The sequence below is a fragment of the Microplitis demolitor genome, chromosome 7 (assembly GCF_026212275.2).
Source record: "Microplitis demolitor isolate Queensland-Clemson2020A chromosome 7, iyMicDemo2.1a, whole genome shotgun sequence".
NCBI lineage: Eukaryota > Metazoa > Arthropoda > Insecta > Hymenoptera > Braconidae > Microplitis > Microplitis demolitor.
Window position 1 is genome coordinate 12,619,427 of NC_068551.1, and position 24,991 is coordinate 12,644,417.

At 32.0% G+C, this 24,991-nt stretch overlaps 1 protein-coding gene across 1 annotated transcript in view; it reads right to left on the reverse strand.

Annotated features, from left to right (window-relative positions):
- LOC103578210 (protein madd-4) overlaps nucleotides 1–24,991 on the reverse strand; it is a 754,919-nt gene that overhangs the window by 153,262 nt on the left and 576,666 nt on the right. Inside the window, exons 4-5 of the mRNA XM_053740948.1 lie at nucleotides 20,879–20,931; nucleotides 14,308–14,404 (exon numbers count right to left, since the gene is read on the reverse strand). Of these exons, the coding sequence (XP_053596923.1) occupies nucleotides 14,308–14,404; nucleotides 20,879–20,931 (150 nt within the window). The remainder of the gene's footprint in view (nucleotides 1–14,307; nucleotides 14,405–20,878; nucleotides 20,932–24,991) is intronic.

The following is a 24,991-nucleotide window of genomic DNA, read 5'->3' on the forward strand; positions in this document are numbered from 1 at the left end:
ATGATTCATCTTTGATCTAATATGGTCATATCTAATTATTTGTAGCCGGATATGAATTTTTATTTTCCGGGTAGTCATCACTTTGTCATTAATATAACTAAAGTCATGTAATAAAAGTGAAGTAAAATACACGGGTTGCCAGCAGAGCGGTTCTACACAATCTGACGGTTTTTACTACCTGAGTACCACATGTATATATTATATATATATATATATATATATATATATATATATATATATATATATATAATATATATATATATATATAATATATATATATATATATATATATATAATATATAATATATATATATATGTAACGAAAGTATAAGCGGAAGTGGTGGTAGAGTTGGGATATAACGTGGACTAAATCCCATCCGGGATTTTAACTTGGAATTTATAGTTCAACCGAAAAAATATTGTCTAGATGACTCTACGTTTTATTCCGCACCTAACGTTGGAAAAATCTGACACTCATATTCTATAAAATCGATTTTGATTATTATTAAAATGATTTATTTGTTATCAGGAATAATACATTTATAACTTTAAAACTAAAATGTATTAAGCCTCAAGAGTTACTTCAATTCAAATAAAAAAACGCCATTCGGCAGCTGAAATGGAAGTAGATTTTTCATTATTAAATCATTTCGAAGTTTCAAATAAACATTAATACCAAAATAATTTTTTTTTATATCCTGGGAAATTTTCAAGGTTATAGAGCAAAAAAAAACAATGGGCTAAAAATTTAAAGTTAAATGCACTAAATTTAAGTATTGAAATTAGAAAATTTAAAAAATTATCGGAATGGAAAGTTAAATAACGATAATTAAAATTAAAGAGAATCAAATTATCAATGAAAAAGTATCGTTTTTTTTTTTACTATAGGATTAATAGTTAACACGAAATTGAATAAAATAATTTGGGTAGAAATTTCAATTATGATAGATCTAAGTGTCATACTTGAAGTCAATCATAAAAACTCTCAATAAAACAAAATTAAATTTACACACTTGAATTGAAATATTTAGATTTTATGATTGTCAGACAGCAATAATATAAATTCAATCAATTTCATAAATTTACTAATGAATACAATAGTTAGGATTCTGAGGAATCTATTAAAAGTAGGAGAATCAATGCAATAGCAAAATTCCATTTGATGAGTGGTAAGATAAGAAATTTCATTGGTCTAGATACAAATATAGGCCTGAAAATTAAAACTTATTTCAAGAGCTTTCAGATGAATTTTATACATAGTTGATAAGTTATATCATTCAAAAAATATCGAAGAAAAAATAAGCAAAAATATGAATTTTCGACATTCTGAAAATTTTCGGATGCTATAACTTCTAAACTAATTGACCGATTGATTTTCCAACTCGATCAAGGTAGTCACTCACAGAATACGTATACCAAGTTTCAAAGCGATTGGTTTAAGACAGTGGTAATAATCAAAGTGATAACCGCCATAAAATTATTTTTATAATATTTTGTAAATTTTTAAAACCATTTTTCTATCAAAAAAAGTGGTCAAATCGTTGAGCTGCATAGTGAAAATTGAAGACAATCGAGAGAGCTTTCAAATACAACAAACAAAAATAAGCTATCTCTTTCCGTTTAAAAGTTACATCCGGTTGAATCAGTAAACAACTTTTTTTTTTAAATTTTACAAAATTTCCATTAACCGTATTTACTGAACTTATTGGCCGATTTGGCTCATCTTCGAACTCATCTGAGGTAATCGTTCATAGAAGAAATATACTGTTTTATTAAGATCGGTGTAGAATTGTGGACGCTATCAGTGGAGAACGGCGCGTTATATCGTATATATATATATATATATATATATATATATATATATATATATATATATATATATGTAGCGAGCACGTCACTACTTATATTATTTGATATTCATAATTTCGGATAAGTCCGTCAATCATCGATCGTCATTGATCGCCGAATATTTTCCCCCACGCGGATACGATATTCGGTAGCAACAGTTCACATAAGTACACAGTTCAATATACGCGTACAATAGAGAGATATACGACAATTAGCTAACACATATCTAATCTGACCAGCATTATTCTGTATTATATATAATTTATTAAATAAAACTAATTATCTATTACTCTGTTAATAAAATCAATTGGAGTCAGATAATTTATTTATCGTAGTGATTAAGTTCCAAGAACCACATCCCAGTCACTACATGGGTGACTGCCCGATGTGATTTTCAAGAGGACGCCATTTCGTGCATACATTTCACGTGGCAAATAGCACGTTGAGTGTAAAACATCGTGTCTACGCTGATAGCTAATCGCGACATATTAATTCCGCAAGTTCTTTGCAACAGTGAAGTGTGTGAATTAAGTGTTGTGTAAGCCTTTTATCACGGCTGGTGCTTTGCGGGGCATTTTGGACATAAGCCGCACTGGTTTATAATTTAAGGGACACCATCGGGGTGAAAATTAAATTTTGATAAAAGAGATCAGTGAATTCCGCTTTAAAATACAATGAGTAAAATTATCGTGCGCGTTAAATTTTCGCTCAGTGATAATTTTCGTGGGACTCGAAGCGTCTCGAACATTCCTGAACCGTTAGTCAGCTTCGATGGACACTAATCTGTTTACAGTGGAATCATTATTATTATTACGTTTAGTGTGTCTTATTGTGTTAGTGTTTTACATACATTTACTATGGCAGATCCAAAGGTAAATGATGAGTTTGTTGACGCTAAACCAATGATCGTCAACTCGCTCAAGGCGCCTAGCTTTAAGCCAAAGCGAGTGAGTTTATGGTTTGCGCAATTTGAAGTTCAGTTTGCGATTCACGGCATAGCAACTGAGAGAGAGAGAAATTCAACCACGCGGTTTCTCTCATCGGCACAGAGTATACATGTGAGGTTGAGACTCTGATTATCAATCCACCAACGACGACGCCATACGCCGAGTTGAAAGCCACGCTCATCATATGCTATTCAAAGTCTGAAGAAGCCAAACTGCGTCAGCTTCTAGATGGCGAAGCGATCGGTGACCGATCACCATCACAGTTTCTCCGCCATCTTAAATCGCTTGAACCAACCATTGATGACGCAGTTCTGAAAGCAAGATGGCTGGCAAACTTACCAAAGAAGACACAAGAGCTTCTAGCTACTCTCCATTAACAGCCACTATTGATCAGTTAGCCAAAACAGCTGACAAATTACATGAGATGTTCCCAGTGAGTCACACTTCCGGTGTTGCGTCATCATCTTCGCAGGAAACCATTGCACTGCGGAATCAAGTGAGCGAACTATCTCTACATGTAGCAGAACTGACGACAGCGTTCAACAAGAACCGCGGTAGATCTCCAGCTCGAAAACCAAACCAACGCTTCTGAAGCAATTCGAAGCCACGCAAGCTTGATAAAACAGGCATCTGTTATTACCCCGCCAAGTTTGGTAAAACTGCGTACAAATGTACGCCAGGATGCAAGCTTGCGAGAAACGTAAATGAGAGTCACTAGCGGCGGAAAGCGACTTTCTCGCATCTTCAAACCGCCTTTTTGTCGTCGATCTAACCACGAATACTCAATACCTCGGGGATTATGGTTCAGATTTTTCTGTTTATCCATATGGGCGTATGAAATGCAAGCCTATGCCAGTAGGATACAAACTTCATGCAGCAAGCGGCTCGCTGATCGAAACATACGGGTGTGTCACTCTGTCACTAAACCTCGGCTTACGTCGAGAATTTGCGTGAAGATTCATCATCGCTGACGTCACAAAACCAATCATTGGTGCCGATTTCCTGAGTCATTTTAACTTGTTAATCGACCTCAAACACAAACAATTACGTGACGGCTCCGCCGGTCTCCAAACACGCGTAGATTGAATACGCTCGGTTACAGAGTGCATCAAATTAATTGGAGGTGATACAGTTTACCATAAACTGTTATCAAACTACCCGGCTATAACTCGACCTGAAGAAATCACTTCAGCAAAGAAGCATTCCACAGTGTACCACATTGAGACGACATCGGGACCTCCAGTTTCATGTAAAGCACGACGTCTTGCGCTCAATAAATTGAAAATTGCTCAAGAGAAATTTTGCAAGATGGTTCAACTGGGTATCGCACGTCCATCGACCAGTCCTTGGGCATCTCCACTCCATTTTGTACCCAAGAAATCTGGAGATTGGCAACCATGTGGCGACTATCGACCACTCATGCACGTACGATATACAACAACTACCCGTCAGACGACTCGACGATTTTACCGCAACGCTGCACGGTAAAACGATATTTTCAGTGCTAGAGTTAGTTAGAGCCTTCAACCAAATTCCCGTCGCCGAAGAAGACATCGAAAAGACAGCCATCATCACTCCTTTTGGCTTATTCGAATTCCCATACATGACGTTTGGATTTCGAAATGCCGCGCAAACTTTCCAAAGTTTCATCGATGAGGCCACACGAGATCTACCGTTTGTCTTCCCATATATCAACGACGTATTAGTAGCTTCAGAGAACCAGGAGCAACACCTCGAGCACTTAAAGATTTTATTTCAACGCTTACAAGACTATGGACTTATCATCAACGCAGCCAAATCGGTGTTGGGCCAGCATGAAGTTAAATTTTAGGTCATCACATCAGCAGCAAAGGTATCAAGCCGTTGCCCGACAGGGTAGACGCAATTACTAACCTAAAATTTCCTAGTACGATTTCTGTATTACGTGGTTTTCTAGGTACCATAAATTTCTCCAGGTAATTTATCAGAAACGCTGCAGAAATCCTTGCACCGCTGAATAAACTACTCGAGGGACCAAAAGTGAAAGGATCAACGCTGATCGTCGGGACACCAGAACTCCGAAAAGCTTATAACAACGTAAAGCAGGCATTAGCCAACGCTGCAATGCTGGCGCATCCAAACGACGACGCATCTTGGGCTATTTTCTCGGACGCATCAAACACAGCCATTGGTGCAGTTCTGCAACAACTAGTTGACGGAGAATGGAAACCACTTGCTTTCTTCAGCAGAAAACTACAGCCATCCATTCAAAAATTATCGACGTACGATTGCGAACTTCACGCCATCTATGAAGCTGTCAGACACTTCCGTCATATTTTTGAAGGTAAACAAGTGCCAATTTACACCAATCATAAACCATTGCTCTTTGCTTTTCAGCAACGTACTGAACGAGCATCACCGTGGCAATTTCGTCGCCTAGACTTCAATGGCCAATTCACGAGTGATTATAGATACATCTCTGGACACGAAAATATCGTTGTAGACACGCTGTTGCGGGTTGAAGCCATTTTGACGCCGATTACAATGCACGAGCTGGTAAACGCTTAGAAGAACGATCCTGAACCACGAGATCTTCTTGGCAATGCAGCAACGTTACTACAGTGGCAACAAATTGTCTTCAATGACCATCCGGCCGCAGTTTATTGTGATGTTTCATTAGGTAAACCACGTCCATATGTTCCCGAACAACTTCGAAAGAAAGTTTTCGATGCGCTGCACTCTCTGGCACACCTTGGCACCAGAGCATCTCAGAAACTCGTGAGCAAACGCTACGTTTAGCCATCAATCCTGAAAGATTGTCGAGAATGGGCCAAAGCTTGTATAAATTGTCAGCGAAACAAGATCCATCTTCACATGTCATCACCTCTTGCTCGTTTTGAGTTACCAACGCAACGTTTTGAGCATATCCACATCGATCTAGTTTCTGTACCAGTGTCTCGCGGATACAACAAGTGCCTGACGATCGTCGACAGATTCACCTGGTTTCCAGAAGCCTGGTACTCAAAAATGGAGACGCAGATACTGTCGCACTCGCGCTGTTTAGAGAGTGGATCTCAATATACGGTGTACCAACTAGAATAACGTTCGACCAAGGAGGACAATTCAGATCATTGTTATTTCAATCGCTGAGCAAATTATTTGGCATAATACATTTAGTTACGACGCCGTATCATCCTCAATCTAATGGACTGGTGGAAAGCCTACACCGAAAACACAAGACCGCACTGCTGTGTCACAACGACACTTGGTATGACACACTACCAGTTGTCTTGCTTGGTCTACGAGCTGCCTGGAAAGAGGACATACAAGTTACCCCAGCTGAGCGTGTATATGGTGAACCGATTCGTCTACCAGGTGAACTACTAGTTCCGTCAAATAAACATGCAAATGCGGAAAGTGTTTTGCGTGATTTAAAATCATATTTTAATAACTTGGCACCGGCCGAAACCTCGCGTCATGGGCAGCGTTCTGTTTTCTGTTTCAGAGACCTCAACACTTGTTCCCACGTACTGGTGCAAGTTGGACAAATTGGACCATTATTTTCAGCTCCGTATGAGGGTCCATTCGAAGTCGTGGCGCGACACGATAAATATTTTATTGTGAACTACAAACGCACAAATACTGCCATTTTCATCGACAGACTGAAACCTGTCTATTTCGTAGCCGACGACGCATAAAATCATTTTTTTTTTTTTTTTCATAATTTAAACCCGTTTAAATTCATTTTTTTTTATTATTATTATTTATTGTATTCTCTTCAGCTAGTACTTTCTTCACAACGTAGCAAACATGCTCAAATATTATTTTTTTTTTTTGCATTATAAATATTACTTATTATTTTTCATTTGTAAATAAGCATCATATTTTTTTTATGAGGGGAAGTACTGTAACGACCACGTCACTACTTATATTATTTGATGTTCATAATTTCGAATAAGTCCGTCAACCATCGATCGTCATCGATTGCCGAATATTTTCCCCCACGCAGATACGATATTCGGTAGCTACAGTTCACACATGTACACAGTACAGTACATGCGTACAATAGAGAGATACACGGCAACTTGCTAACATATATCTAATGCGACCAGCATTATTTTGTATTATATAATTTATTAAATAAAACTAATTATTAACCACATCCCAGTCACTACATATATATAAATACATATATAAACTTTTGAACCAAATGTATTTTCTGACTCAGCTCCCCGAGCTGAGGTTAGATATAGCAAAATTTTCGAAAATTCCATTGTGAGGACGCATACAATAGTTAGATTTCTATGAAATCTACTAAAATCAAATTTTCGCTACATACATCAGTAAATAAAAGCACCTAAAAAATCTTAAAAATAATGATAGTTTTTTATTCATTTTTAATCGCTTTTTGATGTTGTTTATTTCAATTGTTTATATTTAACAGTTTTTTTTTCTTTCACAAGATCACTGTAAAATCGCATTTAATAAATGAATTCATACCCACAGATAAGCACTAAATGTAATCCCAGTAACTTGAAGCCCTGAATATCATCTCATTCTCTGAATTTTTTAAAATAAAAAAAAAGAATGCATGTATCAGTGTGTACACGCGGAAGAAGTGAAACTTCTCCGGTTCATATTTATTTAATAGTATAATGAAGATTTATTTTAAATTAATTTAATCGGTAATCTTTAGGTGACATATTTATTATTACTATTATTATTATTATTATTATTATTATTATGAATAGTATATTAAAATGTTATTAGAATGGAAAAGGTATCAGTACATTGTAAAAAATTTGCAGACTGAACGCGGAGTGAATCCAGAGTGAACGTGGAATTCATGACTTTTTATTTATTCACTCCTCTTTGGGGTGAATTATACTCCGAAGAAGGCTTTTGGAAAATATTAATTATAAAAAAAAATTACTAATACATAGTGAGCTCAGGTCTTTGAGATTTTGACATTTGTATTGAGTACGGAAATGATTAGGAGTTCCCTCTTCATATATTCACGCGAAATGATTTTTAAAAATCATAAGCAGCTAATAATAAAACTTGCACAAATATAATTTCACTGAGTCACAAACTGTCGTATGATTGACATGACCATACCATGAGATAAAATTTCATATTGCACCGACATATCGAATAGTCCCATAAAAACTATGTCATTATAGCTATTTAATAATTTAATATTTCTACTATGTATTACATGTACGAAATTATAATTTAGTCAGTTACTTAAATATTTTATGAATTAAACACGTAATATTTTAAGTTTAATTATTAATATCTGGATCAATTATTTATTTAAATAATTATGTTTGTAATTAACAGCTGTTTCTATTAAATATAAATTTATTTGAGCATTAAAACAACGGGTCAAAGTGAATGCGGATTAAAATAAAATCCGCGAAACTCCGAAATCACTCCATTCATAAAAAAGACCTTATTTACTTTGAATTCGAAGTGTTTTTTTTAAACTCCGGAACTTTGAGTGACGGAGTCTATTCGGATTTAAATAAAATCTGTGTCCAGTCTGGATTTACTCCTGATTTTTCGTAGGGTATAAACAAAATTTTTATTTTCAATAAATAATAAATTCAAAATATTTTATTGTCTATATTTACAAAAGTATTATTATTATTGTTCTATTTCAGTTATACTTTTGGGTGTTTCGATATGTACATTTGTTATCGAAGGATAACGATAACGAATAAGACAAATATAAGTTTTGCCCTGAATATCATATAAAAATTTCGAAAACACTCCTTCGATCGTTGTATTTGATTTCGTTGTTGATATCATCCTGTTACTTCCTAAAGATGGAATCCAATTACCTTTTCAAAATTAAATTAATTTCAATGAGTTGTGACTTTTTTTTATTAGAAATTTGCTCCTCCTTAAGGGGAAATATCACTGGACTTCTCTCTCACTTTCAAGTATTAAATGGGACTATCTCTATTTCACTTGTATAGTTAATGAGAATTTTAAAACAATTTTTTGGAGACGAATTAGAATTTTTGAAAGTACGAAATTTTTAGCCCTCTATTAAGGTTTCTAACAACGCTAAGAACTCTTTATTTTGGATTTCCAGTGTTTGTCCCTGAATTAAATTGAATCGACTATAAGTTGACATTACCGGTTAAGGATCTTTTTTAAAAAATTTCAAAAATGTTAATAGATTTTGAGTTATTAAAGAAGAACGGAGTGCCATGATTTTTATCCTTAATTTGTCAATTACAACTGAAATTCTTATGGGCTTCACGTTGTGAAGAAAGTACTAGCTAAAGAGAATACAATAAATAATAATAAAAAAAAAAAAAATGAATTTAAACGGGTTTAAATTATGAAAAAAAAAAAAAAAAAAAAAAATGATTTTATGCGTTGTCGGCTACGAAATAGACAGGTTTCAGTCTGTCGATGAAAATGGCAGTTTTTGTGCGTTTGTAGTTTACAATAAAATATTTATCGTGTCGCGCCACGACTTCGAATGGACCCTCATACGGAGCTGAAAATAATGGTCCAATTTGTCCAACTCGCACCAGTACGTGGGAACAAGTGTTGAGGTCTCTGAATTCCAAATCGAATGAGCTATTGCTCATATTTTCGAGAGCTTTATCAAGAATTTTCGCGTTTTTGAACTTGTTGACTAGCCTAATAATTTTAAAATACAAACTTATGAATCGCTATACCACACTTTGACTATGATCAAAATCGATTATGTAAACACGCTGATTTTACCAACGCGCCCATATGTTTTAAATACACATAAACAAACTGAATGTCTGGTATATATATATATATACATATATATATATATATATATATATATATATATATATATATATATATTGAGACAATGTAAATTGTATTCATCGTCCTCAGCCTTGCGGTTCCCACTTTTCTCCGTCTTATTGCCGCCCGAATTTAATTCGTCATAGTGCCATGGTCACATGACTTAATTTTCACGGCGACGCATGTCCGTAAGGGTGAAGTGGGGACAGAGTCAGAGGCGAGTCCCAGACCCTCAACTATCGGTCAATGACTTCGATCCTGGATCACCTAGTACTTAGGCGTACCTTCCTATTAATTATGCGATACTTATTAATAATATTGAAATATTTCTATTATTACTCTGGCAATTTCACTTGCACTATTATTTCATTATTCTTTTCATAAATTGTTATAAAAATCCTAAATCAAGTCTTAATAAACTTATTATTATTGTACATCACTCGTGATTCACTCGCGATACTAAAGATTATAATATTAATTAATAAATTCTGTGTACAACTGCGCCATTCCACGTAGATGACAATTGTATCCGGCATCTATAATTGGCAATAAACTTGCATCTTTCTAATTATTTCCTTTCGCTCTATCTTTCACCCATATTATTTATTTTCCTATTTTATTGGTAAGAATTATTAAATCGTCTATTAAGAATATTATTGAGTAAGAACTAATAAATCTGTTCATTATAAGAAATCTGTTGATAAATAATAAGCCGTAAAGTAAGTTGGTAAATTTACATACGTTGCCGTGTTTGAATAAGTGCGGGTCTTTGTTTTGCAAGAACCCCAGCCCACTGCTCTGTCCAAGTAAAATAAAAATTTGTTAGAGGCCAGCCTAAGCCAGGGTTTAACCGGCGAATTCTGGTGGCTGCTGGTTAAAATCGCGAAAATGAAAAGCGGATTGTCTCAATATATATATATATTTATATATATGTAGTGACTGGGATGTGGTTCTTGGAACTTACTCACTACGATAAATAAATAATCTGACTTCAATTGATTATATTAACAAAGTAACAAATAATTAGTTCCATTCAATAAATTATATATAATATAAAATAATGCTGGTCACAATAGATATGTGTTAGCTAGTTACCGTGTATCTCTCTATTGTACGCGTGTACTGTACTGTGTACTTGTGTGAACTGTTGCTACCGAATATCGTATCCACGTGGGGGAAAATATTCGGCGATCGATGATTGACGGACTTATCCGAAATTATGAATATCAAATAATGTAAGTAGTGACGTGGTCACTATATACGTATACATATATGTATATATGTATATAAGTATAGATATATATTATTTGAGACTGTTCATAAACTATATACTATACGAAGTCCCAGACTATATATACTTAACGATATATTTACTCATTTTGGTATACTACTACACCCACACAGGCACTCATATATGCTTACACACACACACAAATATATACCTTCACGGATACGAGTTACAAGAAAGATTCACGCTAGATACAATTAACGTTACAAGATAAGGAGTTACAAAAATTTTTCCCTACCGCGCCTAAAGAAGTTTCACTTCAATAAATATATAAACAGCAAATTACTCGTTTTGATTATTTATGCAACAAGTTAATAATATTTTCTATGCTGTATTCAGAATACCTGCACTTCACTGAATTATGGTATAGAATATAACAAAATTTTATAGATTTTTAATATTTAGAAATATTCACTTCTGTTAATAATTTAAAAAATTATATCGTATCATAATAATACAACTGTACAGCAACTAAAATTTAAAGAAACCATATTTTGTCGGTTGTTATGGGAATTCATCTAGTATAGTAGACAGCTTAAGGGAGTTTCCTTTGGGATAAGTCAACATCTAGATCTGAAAGCACTTGCGAGCTATCGTAATGTCAGAAGTTCATCGACAAAAGTATTTTATATTGACCATTTAGATAGAAAACCACCATAAATTTGACTTATACCATTATAAAATTTGATAATCAAATAAAATTTTATTAAAGTTTTATTTTGAAAAAAATTTAAACTCTATGAAAAAAAATAAATGTCAAGTAGTAACAAGTACTTGACGAACCTGTGTCGACAGGACGCAGTATACCTAAGCTCAAACGCTGAAATTTATGCCAAATCCAAATGTGTGTCGGGTCACCTGCATCGCTACATGCCCACAGGGAGCCTCGTATCTGCAGAGTGCTTACTATCATTCCTACAGTTGTCATTAAGGGTATGTGTGTTAGATGCCAGCAACATTACAGTTTGTCCAGGTAGTTAGGTTCTCTATCATACAGAAATGTCAACTTTTTTTCAATCGAGTAAGTTTTATTGTTATTGCTAACGACAAATGTTTACTTCAATTCACACTTTTCATTCATCAACAAGCAAAATTATTTCAAGTTCAAGTAGCTGTAAAATGACAGCTAATTAAAACATTAAGTATTATATAATAAAAATTTCCATGAATTTAATTTTCTTGCAGTAATATAAAACCACCGATTCCCCGTAAACTTCAGGACAGTCATAATCATAATATATATGCATATATATTAGGGTGGTCCTTAGCAGGGATGTTTTCGAATTTCTCTGCTCCCAGGGGCTCAAATGCTTCCAAATGGATTAAAAAAAAAAATTCCCTCAAAATTTGAGCTCTTAATATTAACTCTAAGATAGTCTGCATTCCAACCAAAGTTTCTTATGGAAATAACATGGAAAAAATTTTCTAGAATTTGAAAAAACGAGTCGATTGCCATCTTAGCCATCTCAATCGCTTAATTTGTTCTAGAGATACTGCCGGAATAAGAAATGGTAAAAAACAGTTATTTGCGAATATCTTTGAGAAAACTCAACCAAACAATGCCACAATCTAACCAGCTCTAGAACCTAGAGGAACGCATCAATTGCTGCCTCAACCATCTCAATCGGTTCATGCGTTCGAGAGATATCGCTGGAGAAAGAAATCGTAAAAACACGAGTTTTTCCAAATATCTTCGAAACGACTGACCTGATCGACTTCAAATTTCAATCAACTCTAGAATTCAATGAAACGTGCCAATTGCTACGTCAAACGTCAAAATCAGTTACTTAGTTCAAAAGATATCAGCGTTGAAAAGTGAAAAAAATAACATTTTATGTTATTTTTTCTGCATAATTCAAAATATTATGTACTAACATATGTGTGAAATCATACCAACTCTTCCTCTTTGTGGTTTCTTTCGATCATCATATAATGTCATTTTTGTTCTTTAGTTTAAATCGTATTGTCGACAAAAAAATTGAAAAATTACCGTTTTTAATATTTGTTTCGGATATTGTATACATATTTTTGCTCTGACATGAGTCAAATCTTATTTAAATCTTGATTTTGATCACTGACATTGATTTCTGCCTCAATATACTTATTTTATTGAACATAGTCGGGAATTGAATTTTAAAAACCGCTTCTTCGTTAATGATTTTTAATTTTTAAATTTACAAACATTAGCATAAACCGTACCTTGGTATATCTTATATAGATCATAAAAAAACAACTGCATGTAATAGCATTTTCGAGCTCAAAGAGCTCAAAAATATATTCACACTAATGTTTTCGAGCTCCTTGAGCCCACATTTTTTTTTAACAGTTATCAATACGCATGTGTTGTCGATCAAAAAACTGAAAGATTCTCAATATTTAAAAATATTAAATTAAGGTACAGATAAAATTTGATACCATTTGAATCCGTAACATTAATTAATTTTCCTATTTTTAATGATTAAATTTTTTAGAGTGTCAACATAATATTGCTTATATTCTGTAAACAACTATAAATTGCTGCTGCTCTGGATTCTTACTTAGTATACAATTGTAATCTTCAAGTAGTTTAACTGCATGCTTAGCTATGTCATTAACAGCTTTCAAACTTCTCACCAATAGTGAACCCTTCTTGGGTTTAATCTCTCTAATCTCCATTTCTACACCATTTAGACTGATTTAGGCTTAAAACACCCGTACTCATTCCAAACCGTTCCAAAAACTGGAGTGACCTTAACGATATGAATAATACTATGTTCAAATTATATATAAGCCACTTATATTTTTTATTTCTTTTAAATGGTGATTCCGTTGAAAAGTTCTAACGAAGGTTTGGAAAATTGGAGGGCTTAGAAATTAAAAATATAAGTGAATTTTGTAACAAATGGGTTTATTTTATAAATATGTTTGATAATATTAACATTTATATAAAAATTAAATTTTGAGCTCGAATAACTTTTGAACCAATTAACTTAGCGAGAAACCATAAGATACCTTTTTTGTAGAGCATCAAATTTGCTATAAAACTATTTATGTCTCATCATTTTAGAATTAGTTGTCTCTGAGTTAGGAAATTCTAAAGAACGAAAGAAATTTTTCCCATGTTATTTCCATAAGAAACTTTGGTTGGAATGCGGACTATCTTAAAGTTGATGTTAGGAGCTCAAATTTTAAGGGATTTTTTTTTTCATTTGGAAGCATTCAAGCCCCTGGGAGCAAAGAAATTCGAAGACAGCTCTACTAAGGACCACCCTAATATATATATATATAAATGTATATACATATATATATATATATATATATATATATATATATATATATATATATATATGTACTTGCGAGAGCTTTTCATGACAAAAGACAAGAGTGAATTTCAAGGTGTGATAATTAATGCAAATTATATTCGTCTCTGTCTATAATTTAAATTAGATAATCGTAACTGACCTGGTTGTTGCATATTTTGAACTTTACAGTAGATTTTCCCTTGCATGGTTTCCGTTTACATCGTCTTTGCTGTCGTGATAAACCACCGCCACAATCCCTGCAATAATTATCACAGTTTATATGATTTGTAACTAAGATATTATTTTTGGTTCCATACCAAAGTAACTTTGAAAATTGAAATTTTACGATTTGAACTTGTAAAATTAAGTGTTTTTAATCCAAATGTTAAAAAATTTGAACAAAGTTATTCTGGTCAGGCGCCTTATTTTTTGATTCGTATATGGGACATTCCACGCCAAATCGACCACTTTTGACCCCGACCCCAGATTTGGCTGAAAATTTTTTTTCCTTTTCTACCCCATTAAAATCATTTTTCAGGTAATTTTAAAATTTTTTTACCCAACCCAAACAAAGTTATGAGTTTTTTAAAAATAAGGCTTCTACTTTTTCAAATAGATATAACTTCTTAAAAAATTGACTAATCGGGACGTTTTTTTTTTTTTTTTTCAAAATTTTGTCTTCAAATGTAAGGTAAAAGCACCTATACTCGCTCAGTACCATTAGTCGCTCACTTTGACTGTTTAAGGCTTTTTTTTATAATTTCTAAAAAAAAAAATACAACTAAAAATATTATTATTGATAAATAATTATTTGTGAATCTAAATATATTAAAATATCATGTATCAAATTATTTAAAAATAGATTATAAATTTAGATTGAATGACTGTTTTCAAAATCGCGCTTAGCCGGGCATTTTTCACTTTAACGTTGATTCGTTAGATTAAATTGAGGTTACGTCAAATTTTTTGAGAATTGTTATAACTATATCTCATTAAATACATTTTTAAAATTCATGAAATTTCATATTATGAAAGAATAAAGTAATAGAATTTCAAAATTATTTTCCAAATTAATAAATTGATCATATTTTAATTGATATTGTCTTTGAGCGACTGTAGGGCCATGTGTTGATCGAGTAATGGTACATTGCAACTTTTAGTGAGCGACTATGTGTACACTCAAGGTCCTTATTTAAAAAATTAATAATAATTTATCATCCACATTATTCTTTGAACTAAAATTTTATTGTAATACTTGAAACTATAAAAAATAACTATAAAAAAATATGGTTTATTATATGATTTATTAATTTATATTGAGTGATTGAATCTCACACCAATGAAAAGTGAGCGGATATAGGGGCTTTTACCTTGCTCTTCAGAAAAAAATACAAAAACATTTTTAGATTATGAACTCTATGAAATTTTCGGCTTTTTTGAGAAAAACCGTTATTTTCTCAAAGCTCACCATTTCTTATTTTTTTTTTTATTTCCTTAAAAAAAAAACTTCAATTAATTCTGCAATTTTTCCCGCCAATCCCTGAGTGGGTGGACTTTTCTTTCTTTTTTATCAATTGAAAAAAAAATTTTTGCCCAGTTAGGCATATTTTACAAAATATCGCTTTGGAAATTTTTGAGGATTTATAGACGACTTCATAGCATGAAAAATTGAGACAATAAAAATTAACTGAAAGTGGTAATCCTTGAAAAAATTTGGATTTCTTTCTGAAAAAATGAAAACAAAAACTGAAGATACCTATAAATAATTTTTTCTTGATACCAGCATCGAAACTTGAAGTTTCAGTGTCTCTGCAGCTCGTCGAAACAAGCTAGTTTCAAGCCGATGATGCAATCAACTGCTAGTGAATTCGTATTTCACAAATCCTTTCACAGTGGGCAGAAACATGCGTGTTTCTTCCCTTGGGAAGAAACACAATTGTTTCTGCCCTGTGCTAGATATATTTAATGTTCATTTGCAGCCTTATTACTTTCATTTCTTTACTTGTCTCTTCAGTTTACTCATTTCATTTTTTAAGTGACAGTTTTAATTAACAAAATGAAATTTCTAAAAAATAAGTGAAAATAATATTTTTGTATTATTTTCTATTTAATAAGTGACTGTAAATCACATATTCCTCATTTTCTAACAGTTCTTCGCATCATCGGCTTGAAATAAAGTTGTTTCTTACTGGCTGCTGACAATGAATCTTGAATTACCGATGCAGGTAATCATGAAAAATATAGTATGTGACTCAGGATAAAACACGATTTCAGACTGCGGGTAATGTCAGCCTAGTCTGAAATTATCTTGCTTCATCCCTTGTCACATAATATACTATTCTCGCCTCTGGGCGGAAAGCGTCAATTTTCATCCAGCTGTGCAAAACGAAGTTGCCGCTTTCCGCCTCCGTCGATGGGAAAAATAATATTTACTCCTCGGAAAGTAAGTAAGAAAGCCTCAGATCACATGTTTGTTGACCTCGGCTTCGCCTTGGCCAACAATTACATGTGATCTTACTTTACTTCCCTCGGTATGTAATATACTATTATTGTAATTTTTTTCGAAAACTACACCTGAATATAAAGAAAATGAGAAAAAAAATTCCTATTTGGTTTATTTTTGACCAAGTCACAGGTTTTTAAAATAGCGATGTGCGTTAAATTCATTTTTCGTATTTTTTTTATTTTTTTCTAAAACGAACTTTCAGACAAAAATTTTAAAGAAGAAAACGTCCTAAATAGTCTATTTTTGAAGAGGTTATAGCTATTTGAAAAAATAACAGTCTCACTTTTGAAAAACTTATAACTTTTTTTGGGTTGGGCAAAAAAATTTGAAAATTTCCTGAAAAATAAATTTAATGAGGTAGAAAAGGAATAAAAAATTTCGCCAAATAGAAAGAAGTCGGGGTAAAAAATGGTCGATTTGGCGTGGAATGACCCATATATATATGGGACATTCCACCAAATAAAGTTATTTTTATGAGGTGACCTTCGTCGATTCGGTTCAAAGTTTGTGGAGCCATTCTATATATTAAAAAAAAAAATACTCTGAAAATTTGAGCCCTCAATATGAAGCTGTTCCAAAGTTGTGATTTTTTTGATATCTCGAAAATTCTTGTTTTCAACTTTTTGATTAATTTTTTTGAAGCAGAAAAATTTTCTTAAATATAAGCACATAACAGTTTTTGATAGAGAAAATTCACAGCTTTCCAATGAAAATATCTTTTTTTCATTTTAAGTTACAAAAGACCCTTTAAAATTTAATTGAAGTAAAAAAAAAAAAAAGATTTTTATGAGTGTACGGCGCTTTATAATCTTATTTGATAGTTTTTTTCTGAAAGCTGAGACTTTTTCCCACAAGATATGTAATTTTGACATTGTGGATATTTTTGTTCAAACAAAATTAAATAAAACGTAGACTCGTTACTCTGCGGTATGTAATATACTATTTCATAATACCAGCATCAAGCTTCAAGTCTAGGCATTAGTAATTTGAGCTCTAATTCTTGTGATTTGTTTGATATTGATTTCATACTATTAATGTTATTTGCATCAATGACAGTTCTGACACTGTAATTAAGTTTTATAAAAATTTGTGTTATTAATAAATAGTGTATATAGTTATTGCTTAATCATAAATTGCAAATCATAAGTTACGCGTAAACTAATGGTTGATTACACCATTGATCCTAAATTGACTTGATTCTAAGTGGCTGCTGACACTGAAACTAATTTTTAATGCAGATACCCGGAAAAAAATCAGCATGCAAGACCATAATTGATCGAGCATGATGCAGACATGATCATGCAGGAATCATGTATGATCGTGCATGAATCAGGCATGGATATGCGTGAATCATGCAAGGTCGTGCAAAGTCCTACTCAACCATATATTTCAATCATGAATGGTGATATATACATGAACTTGCATGATTCATGCACAGTCATTCTTGACAGTGCACGACTATGTACAAAAGAAATTAAAAGATTGTGCACGGGCCTGCATAGCAAAGCTTGTATTTGAATGACCATTTATGAGTTTTGTTTGATCAAGCCTGATTATCCACGATTCATGCTTGGCCAAGCCTGGTCATGCATAATAATACTTAACTCAGTCAAGACCATCATGCACGACTGCGCATGGCTTTAAATGGGCATCCATGATCATTTTTGATCATACATGACTATCTATGTCTATTTTAGAGCGGCTAGAATGATCAAGCTCGAGTCTACCAGACCGTGTATAGCTTTGTATGATTATGCATAATCAGACTTGATCAAGCTTGATCATGCGCAATTATTTTTTGCGCGCTCTATACGATCATATATGAGCTTGCATGATTACGTATGACTTTGTATGGTCGTACACAATTGATGCTTGGTTAAGGCTGGTCATGCTCAACCATTTTTTACGTCACTGAATCGATCACGCATGTACTTACAAGATTGCTTATGAGTTTGTATGGCTGGGTATATTTATACGGATTTATACTCATACGAATTTATAATCATACATAAACATTGAAACAGTAAAATCATGTTATTTCGTTAATTATCTCCAATGTATTAACTTACTAATTACAAAAAAATAAAATTTCTTTACAAATAAATTATTAAACAGCTAAAAGTTATTTTTAAATAATTTCAAATTATCACATACATAGTTCCCTATACGCAATACGTGACTTATCATCTTCTCTTGATTTATAGTAAAAAAAGTTAATTTTTTACTTTCAATTATAGATATTCATGATCTATTTTAACTTGGTGTTCTAAATTACAAAAGAATTTCTTTTTTTCAATAACAAATTTCTCTAAAACGGAACACTCGATTTTATTCATTTCTACAAAAAATTTTATTGATCCATAATTTTCAGTATTGTTAATTAAAGTAAATTTTACTGTAAAGTTATTTATTTTTAGAGGCTTATAAATCTCAGAAGTAAATAGTTTTCGTTGAATTTCTGCTCTGCTATAAATTTGTAACCTGTTTGAGTTTATACTGACTGATTCAAATAAATATAACTCATTATCGTACAATTAATAATCAACGACTCGCCCTCTTCTGGAAAAAATCAGCATGTATGATCAAGCATGATTCAGGAAAGACCAAGCATAATCAAGAATGGATCATGCAGAAATTATGCAGGATCAAGCATGATTCATGCAAAGTTATGTTTGATCATGCAAGAAAATACAATCAAAATCCGATTGAGCTTCAATCGGATTTAATTAGAGTTTTTAATGAGGGATAATCAAATATTTTTGATAAAAAAATTTAAATAATAAAACACTCATTTTTATTTTGACGTTAGTAGTTAGAATTATTTTTTTTATCGATGATAAAAATAAATGTAATTTATAATTACTGATTCAGTTAATAATTAAAATTGATTGTCTTTGCAAAAAAATGATTCAAATAGATTTAATTAAATTGTTTTTTAATTAATTGAAGAATAGAATCAATAAAGTTTTGCGAAATTGATAATAATCATCAATACAATTACATTTTTTATTTTTCCAATTAATAATGAAGATTAATTTAAGTGTTAGATTTGCTTGTAATTTATAACCGGAATTCTTTTCATTCATTATTAAAAAAAAATCTAACGAACGAATCTAAATTAAATCCCAATAATATTTTATTTTTTACAACCTTGAGTTTTCAAAAGGTGTTAAAAATCTTTACAAACTGAACGAGACAGGTCAGCCTGCTAGACAGCGGACGTGCTTCATAACATAACGGTCGTGGGTTCGAGACCCGTCACGGGTAAAATTTCAATATTACTTTTCAGCCAGTAAACATTAACTATACGACAATACTAGCAAAATAAGTTAATTTAAAGTTGAATTATCGTTATTTTAATTTTTTTTAAAAGTAATGCTAGGGATTGTGTTTGAGCAGGCCTGATCATGCCTGGTCAAACATGATTATGGTTGCTCAAGCATGATCATGCCCATATATTCGCCAGCCATGAGCATGCGTGATCATGCATGAGAGAGTATAATTATATCTGACCAAGCATGATCACGCATGCTGATAGCTGGCGAATATTTATGCAAAGTCATGCATGGTCAGGTCTGATGATTTTTTTCCGGGTAATCATGAAAAAATAGTGTTTAACAAAGGATAAAACATGACATTAGGCTACCTCACTCTCGTCTGATGTCGTTTTGATTCATCTCTTGCCAAACAATGTACTATTTCAGTTCGATAAAACTATAAAATCAGTGACTAGAATTTAAATAATTATTGAATTTGTTTAATCAAAAAATATGCACATCGTGAAAATTACTTATTTTGTGGAAAAAAAGTCTCAGCTTTCAGAAAAAAATATCAAATTAGATCGATCAAGCGCTGCACAGTCATAAAAACTGTTTTTTCTACTCTCATCAAATTTTAAAGGGTCTTTTGTAACTTAAAATAAAAAATGGATATTTTCATTGGAAAGCTGAGAATTTTTTCTACAAAAAATTGTTATGTACTTATTTTTAAAAAAAAATTTTCTGCTTCAAAAAAATTAATCAAAACGTTAAAAATAAGAATTTTAGAAATATCCAAAAAATCATAACTTTGAAATAGCTTCATATTGAAGGCTCAAATTTTCAGAGAATTTTTTTTTCAATACATAGAACGGCTCCACAAAGTTTTAACCGAATCGACGAAGGTCGCTCCGTAAAAATAACTTTATTTGGTAGAATGACCCATATGTAACTTTAATTATGCTTACCTCGAACATGGCGACCATTTAGACCAAGGTGTCCATTCTCCCCATATAGTGCTCTTAAAAAATTTTTCATCAATTTATAATTTGAAATTACAGTAGTATTTTTATATTAATTATTCAACAAATAATATTCTAGAGAGTATTTAATGTATATATATATGATGTTAAACATGGACGTCCACCATCAATATTATTTAAATTTAGTTATTGAAACTTCGTCATCAGGTTCGATGGTTTGCTGTATACTTTGGGGTGTCAGAACTTTATGACATTTATTTCTTCAAGTTTTTGAACTGACATATTCTACATAGGCAATGTACAATATATAATGTACTCATAACAAATGTACCGTAATAATATTCATTTAATAAAAATAACTTAACAACATTCATTATCAAAATTTCATATCTCAATTTGTTTGAATAATATAAAAACTAGAATATGATTCCATGCCAACTGAATATGACCAGATCTATTCAATTATAATTTTCAATTCAGACATGATCAAGTCCAATCATGTATGGGCCCATGTATGAATCTGTACCAAATCAGATATGAGTTTACACGATCTATTTATGATCAAATCAAATTATATATAAAATCATGTATAGTTGTTCATTCATCTGAAAAAAATTATATATGAATATATAATTAGACATTTGATCAGGTGAAATATTTTTTTCTCAGGATAATATAATTTTTTTTAAATCTATTTATCAATAATCAACTATTTGATTGATATCAGCAAGAGTTGATTTTGATAAAGCAATCAATTTTGTATCTAAAGAAGATTAATAGTATGAGTAGAGATTATCAGGGAAACACTTGTCTGGGAAAATTCTGTGGTAGTCGTCACAAGTGTGAAGAGTAGACCGAAAGGAACAAATGATACCATTTTAGAGTAATCTCTTTCGTATGTAGAGAATAGAGAATAGAGCTAGAGGGATAGGATTCACTTCTCTAGCACAGTATAAGTGGCTTTTATCCCTCACGTACTAGATCCGTCGATGAGCAGCGACGACGATATTCTACTGAGACGTCGACGTTGGGGGTACAAGAGCTTTTGGAGAATTTGTGCGTTTATTGATCCCTGTTAGAAGAGTGCAAGCCGTGTCTCTAGTGCGACCTCTTCTCTCTCGATTAGTCAATGAGTGGACGCTTCTACTCCATTCTGAGATGTATATATATATACATATATATATATATATATATATATATATATATATATATATATATATATATATATATATTTATATTTATATTTATATTTATATTTATATTTATATTTAAATATATATGTATATATGTTGTGTATGTATATATGACTACTTTTTTTACTCATCATATAGTAGACGAGTGAAATCAAAAATATTCAAAGCCTACGTTGAGATCATAAGGGCTCTTGATATGTCCGAGGTGCTGATGAAAGCATAGGGTAATTTTTAGACTATAATACAGAGAGGAATAATAATAATAAATGAAGGGTAATAACAAAAACAAAAAAATATGGACGAGTGATAAAGAATCTAAGTATATGAAGACATGTCATGCTTTGATGTTTTCATAGTCTCCTTCTGTCAAATGCAGTAGCTTCTCGAATAAATAGAGCCCTTTTGTTTTGTCTCGTTAGACAAGCCGCTCAATATGTAGGTATCCCTTTATTTCATTTATGAGCTTCCGAGTCATCACTTATCTTAATTGACAGTACAGATTCTATAGTTGATGGCTTATACTTGAAGAGTATTTTCGAACTTAGTGGTAATTTAGTGCCATGCCAATAAATTCATAAGTTTCTTTTTTTAGTAGATGTCTTACACAGAAAAAAAAGAAATGTTGCTGCAACAGGTATATTCTTGTTGCAGCCACAGAAATATTCTTGTTGCAGCCCCTGGTATGTTCCTGTTGTAGCCACAGGAATATTCCTGTTGTAGCTAAAGGAATAGTCTTGAATAAGTAATGAGTATAATATCTAAATTTAATTATGTATATCATTAAATATATGTATATATATATATATATATATATATATATATATATATATATTAAGAAATACACTGTAAAAAATGACCGGGGTAAGTTCAAGCGTTGTAGGTGTTAAAATTTGCGGTGTTAAATTTCAACACCGAAAGCAGTGTGAAAATAACGCCACCGCTGGTGTAAATATTCTTTACCGGTGTTAAATGAAATATTCTGGTGTTAGAATATTTTACTTGGGGAATGTGTGCACATATGTATGCGTGTGTGTGAGCGTGTGCGTGTGTGCATGTATTTTTGATTGCGTATGTGCGCTCGGGTGTGTGCATGGGTACTCGTGTGTGTGCGCTCGCGTGTATTGTTGGTATCTCATAAAAAATTTATCCTCTAGCTGCAACAGGAATATTCCGGTGGCTGCAACTGCATTATTCCTGCTGCAGCAACAAACTCATGCTACAGGAACATTCTTGTCGCCGCGAAATTTCTTTTTTTTTCCGTAGAGGTGAATAAAAGCACTAAACAATCATTCAAGCATTCCGTGCGAATTTTAGAAATTGATAGTAAGTATTGTTAGATCTTATTTTTTTTTAAATTTATAAAAATCTATTAGTGAATAACCATAGTTATAGGCTATTTTAGAATATATTGGAAATTGAAGAAAGCTATTCCAGGTATACACTGAAAAAAACATTTATTTGAGCCCAAAATATCGTATATTTGGATATGGCCAAATAAATATTTAATTGTGAGAAAGTATTAATATAATCGAGCAATTGAATTGCGTGAAATAAGTGATTGATTTGGGGTAAAGAAGTAATCCAATTACTGCAAATAAAGGTTAGTTAGGCCATGTGTTCCAGTATTACCTAATTTACCGTCACTTGTCAGAAATTCAATATCTTTACCACAAATATATCATATACTTACCACAAATAAATTGTATATTTCAGTCAAATTATTTGAATCAACTGTCATATTTAGTTGTACCAAATATATTTTTTTGTCATTAAGGAATATTTTTAAAAAAGCGACAAAGAAAGTAATTTATTTTGGACAAATACTTCTTTTTTTCAATGATGTATGATGACGTATGATTTTAATTAGAGTTCTTATTAATTTCATATAATCTCATACTATTTACAATTTCAGATATTTTAGCACATAGATTCCGAATCATTCTACTCAACCATACAAGTCCAGGCTATTTTAGTCAGTTACGTGTTACTGGAAATCAAAGTTATTATAATCAACCACCTACTACTGAAGCTCTGAATCATTTTGCTTACTCGCTGAAACTTCTACTGAAAGCTACTCAGTCCATTTATCTGGACGTTCATCGAAACCACAATTATTAGTTCAACAAGAAGAATTATTAGATCAAATCAATTATCGAAACCTAGGAAATAATTCTACATCAACTTAAGTCATACCAGATCGAGGCCCATTACCATATCATCATCAATCGTCTCTTTATTGTGATAAAGCTCAGCTTTTACAAAAATATAGACCTTCAGAAATTTATTATGCTTTTCAATGTTTGTAATGACGTATTAAAATAATTATTTAAATAGAAGAAAAAAATTTTTGGAAATTTCAAAAGTGCACACCCCGAACGCTCATATTCGATTTTTATTAATTAATTTATTTTCACGTTAATATGAAAAGTTCGTTGACGGTACAATATCGACAATTCTTCATGACTTAATCGAAAAAAATAGTCATAAATATTAAATAAAATTTCAATTGCTTACATTGATTTCTGCCTGATTACATTGATCTCTAGAACCAAATCGTAAATTAAAATTTCACGAACGCTTGTTAAGTTTTTTCGATATGTTGCATAATTTCGATAATTTTCTATGTTCAATATAAAACATACCGTTTTCAAGTTTAGAAGGTAGATTTCAAAGGTATTGTCAAGTTCAAAATATTGAAAATTATGATTTCGAGCTCTGAGCACGAAACAGCGAGAACTTTTGAGGCTGATCCACAAGGACTACCGATTTACAGATTTTTTTTTTAGTTTTTAATATTAGAATATATTTTTTATTTTATGATTATGATTGATAATTAATTGCTCATCATTAATTTTTTCAAAGAAACTTGTTGAGTGTACCCATAGTCGCTCACTAAAACTTGTAA